The sequence below is a fragment of the Mustela lutreola genome, chromosome 5, assembly GCF_030435805.1.
Source record: "Mustela lutreola isolate mMusLut2 chromosome 5, mMusLut2.pri, whole genome shotgun sequence".
Taxonomy (NCBI): Eukaryota; Metazoa; Chordata; class Mammalia; order Carnivora; family Mustelidae; genus Mustela; species Mustela lutreola.
The window spans coordinates 11,534,836-11,550,181 of record NC_081294.1 but is presented as its reverse complement, the minus strand read 5'-3'; the positions used below and the strand labels follow the sequence as shown (position 1 = coordinate 11,550,181).

Here is a 15,346-nt window from a genome sequence, read left to right as displayed (position 1 = left end):
ACCTGATTTTTTCCACTGGACTTTATCGAGAAAATCTCTATGCCTAATATTCAGGAAGCTGACTTTAACCCCCCCGCCCCCAACAGGTGTACATGAGAGCAGAGGCCTCAAAAAAAAAGAAAAGAAAAGAAATCCCAAAAGGATAAAGGTCAGAGCTCAAAACCTGGATAAATTATCTTAGTTTATACAGTAAGTCTGAGGCAGAATTCACTAGGCTACCTGTAAAGCCAGCTGTCAAAATCCTTGGGCTCTGCACAGAACCCCCCGGGGTGACCTCACTGCAGCCAAGCACCCGACTGGCCAGTGTCCAGCATGTGGGCCCTACAGAGGCTCCCTGTCTCCATTTCTTTGCCCCAGCACCCCTCCAGCCCGGGATGCTATTCCCCCAGATGTCTCCGTGGCTCCTTTTGGTCTCCGCTTGACTAAAGGCCCCCTTCTCAGCAGGCCCCTCCCTGATTCCCTTAAAATTACGACTTTCCCTTCCTTTCATAGCTATCAGCTTCCTTACCCTATCAGCTCTACTTGTCCCCAAGGCACAGATCACCTCCTAACAAGGACCCAGCTTACTTACTACCATTACTGCCTGTCTGTCTCTTGTTAGAATGTAACCACCACAGGACCAGGATATCTGTTTTGCTCACTCATTGCCATCTGCCTGGCGCATAATGGACATTTACCAAATATTTCTTGAAAAAATAAATTAACATTAGGTTCTTTGTGCAAGTATGTATATGCCTGGAACTTTAACTGGCGTGGTAGTTACTGTAACAGGCATTAATATAATACTTTTCAAAAAACAAGTGAAAACAAAACTCAGATACAATCATGTCTCTGTGGAAAAAAAATTAACTACTGCAGATTCTATTCAAGCTGTTTATTGGAAAAAGTCAGCAAAACTTAAACTACCCTGAAGTTGACAGAGCTTTCATCTGGTATGGAAATGAACTCGGGTTGAGGGAGCTAACAGGAAAAGATTTGTCATCAGATCTTTTCTTTAAGAGAGGGAAAGGTGGAGTGGAGGTACAGAGGAAGAGGGAGAGAATCTTAGACAGACTCCTTACCCAGTGCACAGCCCAACATAGTGTTTGATCTCAGGATCCTGAGATCATGACCTGAGCCAAAATCAAGAGCTGGACATTCAACCGACTGAGCCACCCAGACGCCCCTCAACCAAATCTTCACTTACCAACACATCTTTCTGGATATGTTAAGAAGAGACTAAATATAAACCAAATAAAGAAGTCAAAGTTTCAGACTTGGAAGCATACATTCCAAGAGGAAGTTAACTTATTAAATTTTATTATGAATTTTATTATTAAATTTACTATGAATTTTAATTTGAAATTATTAAATTTTATTTTATTAAATTTTAATATGAAAGACAATTAATAGGAGTATGGTGGGATTATTAACAAACTGCGTTGCGTAGATAAGGTTACACTGCTGTGTGCCCAGATACTACTGTGCTGAGAAGCACAAAGAAGGTTCTGTGTGACAGCCAGGGAGCACCTATCTTCCCATGCTCCATCGGTGAAGGGTACTCAGAGTTATGCGTATCGTTAACGAGGCAAGAAAACTGTGTCCCGTCTTAAGCACCAAGGTCACCAAAGTGAAGATAAAAAGGACAACTGAAAGGGAAAACAAAAACACCAAGAACGGGCAGGAGGGTTTTTGCCTAGTACACATCATACAAAACAGACCAGGTGCCAATGTGTAACACCACCAACAGGCTACTACTGAATAGGACACTAGATGCCGCAGAAGGTGGCCTAGAGGCAGAGCCTGGTAGCTTGCAACTTTATTTAAACATCGGTAGTCAGTTTCTCCAATAGCTGTGGCCGAGCCACTCCCTCAACCATGGCCTCCCTCCCTCCCTGATGGCTGTCTGCTTTCTCTCATTACTTCGCACGCACATGAATATATATTTACCCATTCGTCTTGTTATTGCCTGTTTCTCTAACTAGAAACGGCAGTCCATGAGGCCAGCACGAGGAGTGGTTTCTGGTGAGTGGCAAGGGCTCTGTGAATAATGACTGAATTAATGTGATAAAAGTGAAGTATGATGAATCTGCTCATTCATGAACCTTTTATATCTTGATATATATTTTTTTAATTGGTATTTTTTAAATGTAAGCATTGAATTCAAAATTCAAAAGGTAAAAGAGGATACAAAGTGGAAAGTCTTCTTGCCCTGCCTTCCCATGACCTGTCTCAGTGATCAACATCCTATGTTATCATTCCAGAAACGTTTTAGTACAGAAGGGATTACACCTATATTTTATTCTCTCTCTCATTTTGTACCTAAATGCTTGCACAGAATAAGCCCTGCTCTACACCAAGTACTTCCCATTTAACAACTCAATTATCCTTCGCCACTAGAACACAAGCAACACCCTTGTTTCATGTTGAGAGCAGCATATTGTTTCTATGAGCTAATGCGCTTGCACTGATGGGCCCTTCATGCTGCTCCTGAGCATGTTCATCTGCGCACGTGCAGAGGCCGCATTTCGAGATGTGGGCCTGGGGGGCTGGGCAGAAAGTGCGTCTGTGATGATGGTTGGTGATACGGTGACACCCGCAGAGGTCACCTCCATTCACCACTCCCAAGACAACAGCTGCAAGCTTCTCGATCTTTGCCAATCTCTTGGGTGAAAACAGAACACACTGCAGTTCTGATGTGTAATTTTATTTTAGATAAATTTGACAATTTCATATATTTAAAAGCCATTTGTAATTCTTTTCCTGCGAGCCCTCGTTAACATCTTTTGTTTACTTTCTTGTTTTGTCTCAGTGATTTAGAAAAGCTCTTTACTTCTAAGAAATCAGCCCTTTGTGATATGAACTGTGTATTTATCTTCTCTGCTTTTTGTCTTTTAGTTACAGTGGACTGCCCATTAGCAATTTTCATATTTTATTGTGTGTGTGATTTTTATCTTTCTTTTATGGGCTTGGGTTTTGTGTCCTGTTATTTCTTCTAGTGGGTCAGGTTTTCACTGCTGCTACTTCAGCCCTTTTTCTGACACTTACCTTGGTATCAAGGTGGGATATGAATCCAACTCAGTTTTTCTCCAAAAGGCTACTTAACACTATGAAAAAAAACTTTCTACCTCTTTTAAAATGAAGTATTATACAAGTCTTCATCATTATTTCTAGAGACTGTTACAGAAGTAGATTTTTATTGTAAAAGAATGCAAATGTTGTAATTTGAACGACCTCATCAGTCAGCACAATCAGGGGCTTATAGAAAAGTAAAAGCAAACTGAATTTCTGAGTCTACCAGCTCAAAGGATCTTTACTCATCATGTTCTTAAGTAAGCAGAAATCCAGAAAGGACGCACATTCAATGGTCTTGGTCACTTTCTGGCAGATTAAGGCATTTGGCGCTGGGGACATGGGTGGCGGAAGTGTGAAGGAAGGAGAAGGCCGTGGATCCGACTCCAGTGTGCTTATGTAAATATCATGTGGGGCCTTGCTTAAATTTGCTCATTTTCAGATCTCACTCCTAAGGAGTTTAAGTCACTAAGTCTCAAATAAGGACAGAAATTGGCTTTTAAGTAAACTTATGACCTGGATGCAGGTGATGCCTGCAAAACACTTTGAGAAATTATTACATTAAGAGTGGCAAAGGAATGCAGCTGAGTCATAGGTCAGATAGTAACCAAAAGGCTTTACTTCTATTATACTAAATATGTTATAAGAGTAGCCACTGTAACAACAGAGCTGGAAGACCGTCAAGTCAAAGCAAAAAAGAGTCTCTACATAACAAAAGAAAAATGGTTTCTTAAAGACACTGTGAGAGGGGAACAGAAGGCGAGCAACACCTCCAAGGGCCAGAGCAGGGGCTGTCTGATTAAAACAAAGGCAGCCAGAAACCAAAAGAATAAAAAGGCTAAGAAAAAGAATAAGAGGTATTCTTTTCAAAATCTACCAGTTCCTTTTGCCAAAACTGATTCTGTATATTCAGTGAAAGAAAGAGCTCTGTATATCTGGGAAACAGCAAGGTCAGATATTACCTGTGATTTTAGATGCTTATTTTTTACAAAATGCAAGGGCGAAAAGATGCCTGCTACTGCTCATTCTTTAAAAACCATACCCCAAATTTGAGAAGGGAAATTCAGAAATAAAAAATCCTTTTGCATACAGCCCACTGGTGGAACATAGCTGCCATGCTAGTGCACTGCAGAGAGTGGCATTCACATCACATCTGTGTGCCTGGCGCCCCCTGGGGTTGTGCAGCGACAGGGGTGTTTGTGCATAATGACCTGCAGAGGGCAGCATTAACAGAGATGTAAGCTCGTGAAAAGGAACCAATCTTAAATCTACCCTCTGAGTGGGATCTTAGGCATTTTCTTAATACCTATAATCAAAGGCTATTCAAAGAAACAAAGATAGATCATATGAGGCACACAACTATAATTTATTATCCAACTATTAAGAAAAACAAAAATTATACAGCCAAAGTGGTGCTGTATCTAGGAAGCAAAAGGCACGCTCTTACCTGCAGGGGCAGGCAGGTCAGCTCTCCTCAGATGAGTGGGTGGGCGACCTCTGGGTGCTCATGGCCCCTCTGCGTGCAGCTGTCATTGCCTGATTGCCTGAGCCTGCCCCCGAGCCCCAGTGCTCACGGTGCCCCCACCCCCCACCACCAGTGCCAGCTCTTGCCGAGCCCCGCAGGGGTCAATAGTGTCCACAGTGGCACTTGACTGTGTGCTCTTCCAGAGCAAAGACCGGGGGTTCCCAGAGCCCACATCTCGTGGGCGGGCAGAGGGCAGTAAGGAATAGCAGGAGGGGTCAGAAACAGTTACAGAAAACAAAGTACAGATAAACATAATACAAAGTAGCTGTTGCCACTCTAGAGGATTTAACAATTTCCCACTGACGATTTTCAAAGCCACCTTAAGGGCAACACGAGAAAATCATTTTTTTTTAACTTTGTGGGAATACTTCTTTTTAACTAAATAGACTATCCAGCTTAATCACTTATTTCTACCAGTAAATCTGAATTTCCAGTTTTAAAAAAAAACACCACCTCAAATCTATCATCAAAAACAGAGGCACTTCTGAAAATATTACAAAGAATGTATATTCAATATTACAAAGAATGTATATTTTTGAAAAACAAAAATAAAAATACCACAGGTTGAGAAGGGAACTCTAAAAATCTCAAAACTGTTTTGAGGTAAAACAGCCTCTGTGGGTATATACTCTAACGTGGAAAATGCTCGTGGCAATGTGTGGAGTCTTACAGATTGGCTTAAAAATTCATCTTTACTCACATATATTACATATGCCATGTGTTTAATTTTACTTCGCCTTTCAGGAAGAAAGTGAAGATGAGTCCACTCGCATAAGCCCATGTACAAGCACTACAAGCCCGCGGAGGTGAACTCTGCCAGCCGTACCCCAGACCGATTCCCTACCGGACCGGGCGGGGTGTGAGCAGGGCTACAGCAGGAAGTGTCCCTGACCAGACACCAGGCCAAAGAGTGTCCACAAAACACACCCACACCAAGTCAGTAACACCACACAGTGTTTCCTGAAAATATCAAGTACTCTGAAAAGACCTCGAAAAAGAAAATAAAAAGGAAAAAAAAGTAATGGAAACGACAGAAGAGAAAAGATAAAGGTATTCTGCCAAAATCAGAGGATCCAAAGGGAACACCACATAAAGGGAGGGACAGCTGAGGACAAGCATGAAAGGCAGAAGGAAGTGTCACCTACATTAATGTATGATGAGCCACTGGGGTCCCACTATTTCTCCAATTTTGGGTAAGGAGTTTAAGTGACTTTTTATTTTTTATTTTATTTGAGAATTACCTTATGTACATGAAGTGTCCTGTTCTAGGTTATTCTGGAAAACCTGCTGGGCATCTATGTGACTGAAGAGATGTTTATTACCAACCTGAACCTACCTTGGCAGTGATCTGAAACTCCTCGTGCTCTTTCAGTAGCTCTTGGGTGTGCTGTATGCTTGAGCCCGTGGAGGTGTGTGTGGAAAGATAGAACTCCCCGTTGTCATGGATCCATTCTAAAGCCTAGAGAGGGAAGGAATAGAGACGTTCATGGCTGAGCCCTGGTAAAGGCAGCCCCATTCCATGTGCAGAGCAGGCAGATGTGAAGCCACAAGCCAAGGCTGGCACATACCTAGAAGTACTTGCCTCAAGGACAGATGAGCTTCTGAAATAACTATTGTAAGTCCAAAAGTAAAAGAAAAACCCTGACATTCTAGGAAGCACATCACTTATATCACAATGATTAAACAGTTCAAGAGGTTCTTAGAGCTGTGAAATACAATCACAACAGAAGCAGCGAACACTAAGATCCTTTCTCTAAGATACTGAGAAGGTGTGGATGGGGGGCAATCTGAGAGCCTCACGCTGCTAAATGTTTAGGTCTTATTTCCTCTTCCTGCCTTCACTGAGTATCAGTGGGACCCACCACACTTGCTTTTTGGGGGTCCCATCCCATGATGCCCAAACATGCCATGGGGTTGGGGGACGCCAGCAGAGGATGGGACCTAATCCTTGTGGTGGCAGGAGAGAAGGGAGCACACCTGAGAAGAAGGGGGCCAGAGAGGCTCAGACTGCAAAGACCCAGTTCTAGTGCATACGCAATCTCGTGCCCTTAGATGAAAGTGGTTTTATCACTTCTATTTCCACGAAGCTAAAGTGAAATCAGACTTACTCAAACATATGCATCTAAAAACCCAACACTGTGGGAAAGAAACATAAAAATGGAGAAGCTTTTATATTTGCCGTTTGTAGTCTCTGGGTCATCTGTTGTGCTGTGCTCGTCTTAGAGCAGAAATGTCACCGTGTCTATTAGCTACGTCACAGCACCTACAGCATTTTAGAAGGCCAAGTGAGAAGGAAACCATGACCTGGCCAGATGACTTACCATGCAGCAGATTGCACGGGAATTATGGCGGTCAGGCTACAGCCCGCCCAGGACAGTGTTAACACTGCTGCCGGCTGGAGGCTGAAAGCGATGCTTGTCAATTCCCTCCAAAGGTCCCTGGTTTTTTCGTACTTAATCACACTGTCTCCGGGGGCCTACTGTTGAGTCAGGTGCTACCTGGGGGACTGAGTGGAGCTTCGGCCCTGCCCCTGCAGACTGGGCAGGAAGTGGGAGACGAAGAAAGACACACAAAGACAAATGAGAACTGGGGCACCATACTTAGAATGGAGTTCAGCAGAGGCGATGTCTAGGCCAGGAGAGGCTGGCTGGAGAAGCAACAGGTTCGGAAGAACAGGGAGAAACACAGCAGCAGAGCGGAGTGCGCTGTGGCCACAGGCTGCTGAGCTGGTCTGCTGCGGGGCCTAGAGGAGAAGCTGGAGAGAGACTGGAGGGCAGGAAGGCCCAGGAGCTCACCAGCACAGCCTCGACTTCTTTGTGAAAGCTAACAGGGCTGCCGTGTGGAAAAGGAACTGCAGTACACAGCGAGTAGAAGAAGTAACCGGTCAGCAAATGGGCTCCAAGACTCAGGGAGGACACGGCTGGGGTTCCTACAGTGTGCTGGCTCTGAACGTGAAGGGGGAGGGCAGATCTGACAGGTGTGGGAGGTCCGCACCTGTGGGCCTCACGAAGGAGTGAAGGTGGGAAACTGGGAAAGAAAGGAACCAGGTGCTACACACCCTGGAAGGTGAGAGGGCACGGGACACACCATGGAAGAGGAGATCCTGGGGGACACAGCTTATAAGATGAGGAGGGGGACACACCCCATAAGACAAGGAGGCCAGGGGGGACACCCACAAAGGACGATGGAGGCCGGGGACACACTCCATAAGATGATGGGGGCTGGGGGACATACCCACATAGGACAATGAAGCCTGGGGGACACACCCCATAAGATGAGGGGGGACACCCACATAGGAAGATGGAGCCTGGAGGACACACTCCATAAGACAAGGGGGCCAGCAAAATCAACAAGACAGGAAAAAACAAGTGTTGGCGAGGATGTGGAGAAAGGGGAACCCTCTTACACTGTTGGTGGGAATGCAAGTTGGTGCAGCCACTTTGGAAAACAGTGTGGAGATTCCTCAAGAAATTAAAAATAGAGCTTCCCTATGACCCTGCAATTGCACTCCTGGGTATTTACCCCAAAGATATAGATATAGTGGAAAGAAGGGCCATCTGTACCCCAATGTTCATTGCAGCAATGGCCACAGTCACCAAACTGTGGAAAGAGCCAAGATTCCCTTCAGCAGACAAATAGATAAAAAAGATATGGTCCATGCATACTATGGAGTATTATGCCTCCATCATAAAAGATGAATACCCAACTTTTGTATCAACAGGGACAGGACTGGAAAAGATTATGCTGAGTGAAACAAGTCAAGCAGGGAAAGTCAATTATCATATGGTTTCGGTTATCTGTGGAGCATAAGGAATAACATGGAGGACGTTGGGAGATGGAGAGGAGAAGTGAGTTGGGGGAAATCGGAGAGAGAGATGAACCATGAGACTGTGGACTCTGAGAAAAAAACTGAGGGGTTTGGAGGGGACGGGGTGGGGGGCTGGGTGAGCCTGGTGGTGGGTATTGCGGAGGGCATGTATTGCATGGAGCACTGGGTGTGGTGCATAAACAATGAATCTTGGAACACTGAAAAAAAATTAAAAAGAAAAGATGAGGGGGCTTGGGGGACACCCACAGAAGATGAGGAGGGGGGACAGGGTTCATGAGTCCAGTTCTGGTCTCAGCAAGGTCAAAGTAGATACCACGGAGGCAGCTGGGATTTCTAAATCTGCAGACCCGAAGTGGGGGTCAGGGCTGGGAGGTACCAGCAGAGGAGGTAAGAACACAGGAAACAGAAGAAAGAGCCAGCCCCATACAGCCTAGGAGAATGCCAGCGGGGAGCCTGGGGAGAGCACTGAGGAGGCCAGAGGAGCCTGGGAAGTCCGAGGGCCGGGACTCGCCCCCCAGAGCCGGGGCCTGAATCAGCACTCTGCATTCCTGCCAGTTAAGCTCAGGGTGCCGTGCATCAGGGAGCGCCTCCAGAACTGGGGTTATAGATAAGCAGTTTCAGTGCAGGACTGTGAGCACAGTACAGAACAGAACCCAACAGGCTTGCAAAGGCCAGCACTTCCAGATTTCATTTTGGGCAAATGAACTGACTTCAGGAAAAAGCAACAACACATTCCATTGTTTTTCTCTATTAAAGTAATTATTTACAATTGTGTTCTCTGTAGCTAAATGACTGCTAGTCTTTCGGCAGAGAAACAATAAAGAAAGACATATGAGAAGAGATTATGAGACAATCTCTACTTAGAAACAAAATTAGGCCCCGTAAGTCTGAAATTCGGTTGAACTGTCATTAAATAAAATATATTTAAACACTGAAAAATGCTGCTTGCCACTTCTGTTGGGACTCTAACTACTTCTGGTAACATCAGCAGAGATAAGGGAAGGGCTGAAGCTGGTGCCAGGTCTACAGTCCAGGAGCTCTGGCTTACTAGCCTCAGGGGAACTAAGCCGTTCTGAGCCCCTCACTGCCCACCTGAAACCAATACTGACCAAATCGAAAATATTCTCCCTAAGTGGGAATGAGGAAAATTCAATCTTTCTTGAGCTAAAAGATTTAACTGAATGCCAACTCTGTGGCAGGCACCGGTGAAATTAGAAGACTGTCCATGTCTGATACAGTGACCACGACCCACAGCACTGAAGAGGCCCCAGTGACTTTAAGCTCCCCGACATGCAGAACACGAGATGGCTCACACAGGTGTTCTGCAAGCGAGACTTCTGCCCTCCGTGCCCTCCCGACTCTCTACATTCTGGACCAACAGCTTACGGATTCCTGTGCTACCGTTAATGCCAAGAAGTGACAGGAATCGTAGTTCATGTTAGGGTCAGACAGACTTTACCCTAAAACGATCTTCCACGATTAACCATACTGGTGGAAGCACTTATCCCAAAATGACTTCAGAAGACAGAAACTCTAGCCTTACCTTTTTACTTATTTTTTAAGTAGGCTCTACACCCACCATGCGGCTTGAACTCATGACCCTGAGATCAGGAGTCCTGTGCTCTACTAAGTGAGCAAGCCCCATGCTCCGCAAATGCACTCTCTTGAAGTCTCTGAATTAGTTAACTGCATGAACATTTTTTAACTCTGCTGAATTCTTAGAAATTCTGAAACATTTCTTACCTAATTTTAGCTCAAGTTATCTGAAGAACAAAATTTTATCTTGAAAATATAATTACAGCAAAAAACAACAAAAAACCCACCCACTATAGTATTTCTACAAGTACAGAACCTAGCTTCTGCAACAATTTTTGAATCATTGTCATTAGGGCTTGTACCTGGTGGTCTTATGTCTGAGCTAATGGCAGGGGAGGCCAGCTGTGTGACACACTTTCTGAGGGCCCAAATCACATTTTTACAGGGTAGGGGTTTTCTTTTCATGATAAATTTATTTAAAAGACATGACTGTTTTGATCATTTGAAAGTGGTTTTCAAAAACGGCTGATGTGTCAAGAGCCACCCAGTGGAGGCCAGAGAGCATGGGGGAGCCTGGTGTAATGACCGACCTGCTTGGCACTTCGTTCAAAGACCACGTACTGCTGGCACTGGTCTAGCCGTCTCTTTCTCATGGTCCAATAATGCAATACCCTGTTCTCCCGCTGGAAGAGTTCATTCAAGATATCTAAGAGAGCAAAAACAAAGACGTATGTTGGTACTTACAAGCAGTGGAAACACTTGCAAAATCCCATCCAATGTTATTTAAAGACTTTATGCAAATGTCAGTGCAAGACAGAGTATTAGATTAAGGGCCACACAGCTTGCTCTCCCCACTCAGTGAGTGAGTGTGTCCACCAGAGCTCTCCTTCTGCTCTTACCCCAATCGGTTATCTTATGATTGAGGTCATGGGAAACTGAAGGCTGAGGTCCAATATCTCGCGTTATCTGGATGAGTGGGATAAGCTATGCACCCCCTGCAGGGCAATCTGACAATGGCTGGAAAAACTTCAGGAGTAGGTAATTTGTTCAACAACATTAAAACCTTTTTGTAGAAGTTATTTAGTATATAGGATCTATGTCATAATGGTGAAGTACTAGAAGAAAACAGGTTTTTTTTCTTCTCCTTTTTTTAAAAAATAAAGACAAAAACAAAAATATAAATCATTAGGAGGAGCAAGGACATGAAGCAGAGAAGCATGGAGCCAGAAAGGCCAAAAAACCCCGATAGATAAAAAAAAAAAAACAAAAACCCACCATAACAGTATAGCACCAATAAAAAGCAAGTTAAAATTATTGGAAAAATATAAGACACAGACAAAATGTACTTGCTAGTCAGGAAAAAGATGAAAGGTTCATTAGAAAAATGAGCAAAGTGTAAAAAGATTTATTTTTATTTTAGATTTTATTTATTTATTTGAGAGAGTGATCGTGCAAGAGAGCGTGAGCACAAGCAGGTGGAGGGGCAGAGGGAGAGGAAGAAGAGACTCTCCTCTGAGCAGGGAGCCCTACATGGGGCTCAATCCCAGGACCCTGGGATCATGACCTGAGCTGAAAGCAGATGCTTACCTGACTAAGCCATCCGGGTGCCCCGAGCAAAGCATATAAATGTGAAGTTTGTAACATGACCACTAAATACACACAAACATGTTTAACCTCACTCAAACAAAGAGGCCATCCCGCACGCTTTTCCTGCAAGCACTGGTGCTATCCAGCACTGGCAGGATGGGGGGAGAGGAACATGCATGGGTAACCCCGTGTTACTGAGGGGAAACAGCACCACTCTTGCAGCGGGCACTCTGGCAATAGGTGGCATCACCGGAAGCACGCACATCTCTGAACCAGCAATTTATCCTTCAGATGTACGGCGCTTACACAAGCCATATGTACTCGGGTGCATGAACATGAAGGCACTGTTTGGAAAAACTGGCAGTGACATCTGAGCCCAACTAGGGGACAGGTTAAGACAACTATGAAATCATTATACTGGACATTAGATATCCATATGATAGAGCAGATCTTTAAAGTCTGATATAGAAAGAGGACTAAGATACATTATTATTAAGTAGACTCGACACCCCGTGTTGGGAGCCCAATCTGAGGCTTGCACTTACCACCCTGCGATCAAGACCTGAGCTGAGATCAAGAGTTAGATGCTTAACATGAACCTGTGAGCAAGATTTACGAGGGAGCTCGGTGGTCATGCTCCACTATCTTTACTGAAAAAGTAAACTAATGTAGTGACACAAATTAAGACTTTGAAGTTTGAGGCTAGTCAAAAAATTAAGCTACCATTTAAATAAAAACATCACGTGTAAAACTAACATGAGCCAATGGGTCATTTCCAGGCTCTTCTTTCTACAGTCCCTGCCTGGGGCCCGATTGACTTGGGGAGAGTAAGCGGCCAGGCAGAGCATGGAGCACCCCACCGGGACTAGGACGGAAACCCTCCTGGGGCTTCCTCATGCCCCTGAAGGACTATCTGGGGTCCTGGGACACAGTCTCTTCTGGCACCATCACCCTTACGTGGATTTACTGCACTGTTACACATGTAAATCTCTTGTCCCCAAGTGCCCAATGAGAGAAACGGGACATTTCGGTTTTAGCTCTTCAGAGCATCCAGAATGATAACACAGAGCAGCAAACACAGTGACCACCCAGTAAGTGTGCATGTGGGACACACACTCCTCACATGCACACACACCCCTCGGACTGGTACAACGTGGTAAGGATCCTTACATCTGCGATCAAAGAAAGCCGAGTACAACCAGCAACCAAAGGCAATACTGATGGAGGAGAGAAAGGCAGTGACGGTCATAGGAAATGAGCCAAATGAACTGATCACCAATGCCAGTAACTTGCTGAGAAGTGGCTGTGTTAGTCACTCATCTCCCCGAGAGAGAAACCCACCAAAGATGACTCTCCTCTGTGTAGCCTGGGGACTCTACCAATGTGACATTTTTCTGTGACAACTCTGACAGATGAATCCAGATGAACAAGGAGGGAATATAAGGTACAAAAGTTTCTGCCCATTGTATGGGTTTAAAAAGTGAGATGAATCATTTGTTAATGGGTTATGAAACCCAACTCTGAGCGCTCAGGCTGTGGGCCCAGGTTCCTCCTCTGTTTACTGCCAGCCTCTGAAGCCCCGCGGGAGGACGGCAGGGTCCTTGCTGTCAAGACTCTCTCAAACTCTCATTCATTTTTCTGAGGATCTATTTCCAAGTCATCTTAATTTTAAAAAACAAAACAAAACAAAACAAACAAACAAACAAAAAACTATGATTAAATCCAAGTTTTAAGTTAGAGAACACCTTCATGTATTTTCATTGTTAAGTACTCAGTCAGAATTCTAAAGTAAAAACCCTCGGTCCCCCTTGCTTCTATTCATACTGATCCTATTAACAGTTTAGTATCAAATTTTCCCAGATCAGTTTCTACGCACTTATATTATATATATGCATACATAAAAACATACCTTTATAGACTTTTACACTCAAATGAAACCAAAAGGTATGATATTTGGCAATTTGGTTTTATTAATGTTTTAAGTATATAGAATCAATAATACCTTCCAGCAAAAACTTTGGTGTACAATTTCCTGACTTGAACTTTTAAAAGTATTTGACTATAGATAAATTCTGGTTTTCCTTTTCCCCCAATTTACAATATTTTCCCTTGCTTGCACAAAATAGTCCATGCTAATAAATATCATGCTGCATTTTGTCCCTGCTTATACTCTTCAACTTTATTCAACAAAGTATCAATCTATATCATTTGCTTCATATTTTATTATTAGTCAAAGGTAACTGCCAAGAATGTTAATATGAAACAGACATTTAAAATGAAGCCGTGGGTGGCTCAATCCGTTAAGCAGTTAAGCGGCTGCGGCTGCTTGGCCCAGGTCATGATTCCAGGGTCTGGAGGTCAAGCCCCGCATCAGGCTCCCTGCTCAGTGGGGGGGTCTGTGTCTCCCTCTCCCTCTGCTGCTCCCCCAGCTTGTGCTTGTGCTCTCTCATGTGTGCTCTCTCAAATAAATAAATAAAATATAAAAATTTAAAAATAAAACATAAAAACAAATAAAATGAAGCCCTGGATGTCAGGATCTTCGAACACTTCTTGCCAAACAACTCGTACTGCTCGCCAGTAGAATGACTCGTAGCGGTACTCACTTTTTACTTGTTGTTCAGGGGCTTTGATATGTGTCACCATTCCTGGCATGTTGACACTGTTCCTGTGCAGGTATTTCAAGAAGACATCTGCATTCCTTCTAGCGAGTGTGCAAGCCTAAGAGATACATGGAGGGCAACGTGTTGTTAACATGACTTAGACAAACACATGTTTTGAGTACATACGGACAACAACACCATACAGCTCTAACGCATGTCTTGACCTAAAACATTCATCGGGCCAACTTGCGGTTTGGAGAGTGCATAGGTTATATCCTCTTTCAATTTAAAAAAAAAATCTGTCTTGGAGCTCTTGCTCTGATGAAGCCAGCTGCTGTGTTGAGCGCCACCCTACAGAGAGGCGCACGGGGCAGGGGACTGAGAGTGGCTGCTGGCAGTCAGAGGGAGAAGCTGGAGGCCTTCTCCTGCCAGGTCTTGAGCTGACCACATCTCCCAGGCAACACCCTGACTACAGCCTTGGGAGAAACCTTGACTCAGAGCACCCAGCTAAGCTGTGCCCGGATTTCTAGAAAAAGCAGACAGTATTTTCAGCTTTCCAAGTCATAGATTTTCTGTCTCCCTGTTGCCAGTACTGAACCCAGCCACTGTGGAGGAAAGCAGCCACGGGCAGCACGGAGATGGGGAGAGCAGATGGATTCAGCTCTCAGGGGCTTAGACTGCCAACCCCTGGGGTGAGCCGTCAGTTTGGGGGTGCCTTGATTTGTGGTGTTACTATGGCAATAGATAACTGGTGGATTCCACATTTATAAACCAAATAAGTTAATTTTACTAATATATTTTTAAAAAACAAGAGGAAAAATATTCTTAATTATATTTGAGTTGGAAATATGTTATCCATTTCCTATCTCCTTTCTGGAGTTACTCTTTCTTCCAGAAGCTCTGTCTCCTCCTTCAGATACAGGGTATTTAGGCCACAATCTGGACAAGACACAGGGAGCTCATTGTTTCTGGGTGGTCACTGTTTCCAGGCCTTTGCAATAGATGGAGTTGGGACAGTTTTTAATTAAAAGAAGAACGTATCCTGAGTCTCCTCAGATTAGCCTGAAATCGGCTGCGTTCCAAACAGTGAGGAAGCGGCAGTGGACGACCGTGGTTATGCGAGGAGGACGTCAGAGCCAACCTGACTGGAAGGAGCTTCCATGAATGGGACGAGTTGAGTATAAAAGGATAAATGACTGCAATTGATCAAAATATACC

The 15,346-nt window shown here is 44.3% G+C and overlaps 1 protein-coding gene across 4 annotated transcripts in view; it reads right to left on the bottom strand.

Annotated features, from left to right (window-relative positions):
* Positions 1–15,346, bottom strand: part of TRIO (trio Rho guanine nucleotide exchange factor) — a 336,828-nt gene that overhangs the window by 107,960 nt on the left and 213,522 nt on the right. For all 4 annotated transcript variants that reach the window (XM_059173670.1, XM_059173672.1, XM_059173671.1 and 1 more), the window contains exons 19-21: positions 14,132–14,246; positions 10,532–10,647; positions 5,913–6,035 (exon numbers count right to left, since the gene is read on the bottom strand). In XM_059173670.1, the coding sequence (XP_059029653.1) occupies positions 5,913–6,035; positions 10,532–10,647; positions 14,132–14,246 (354 nt within the window). The remainder of the gene's footprint in view (positions 1–5,912; positions 6,036–10,531; positions 10,648–14,131; positions 14,247–15,346) is intronic.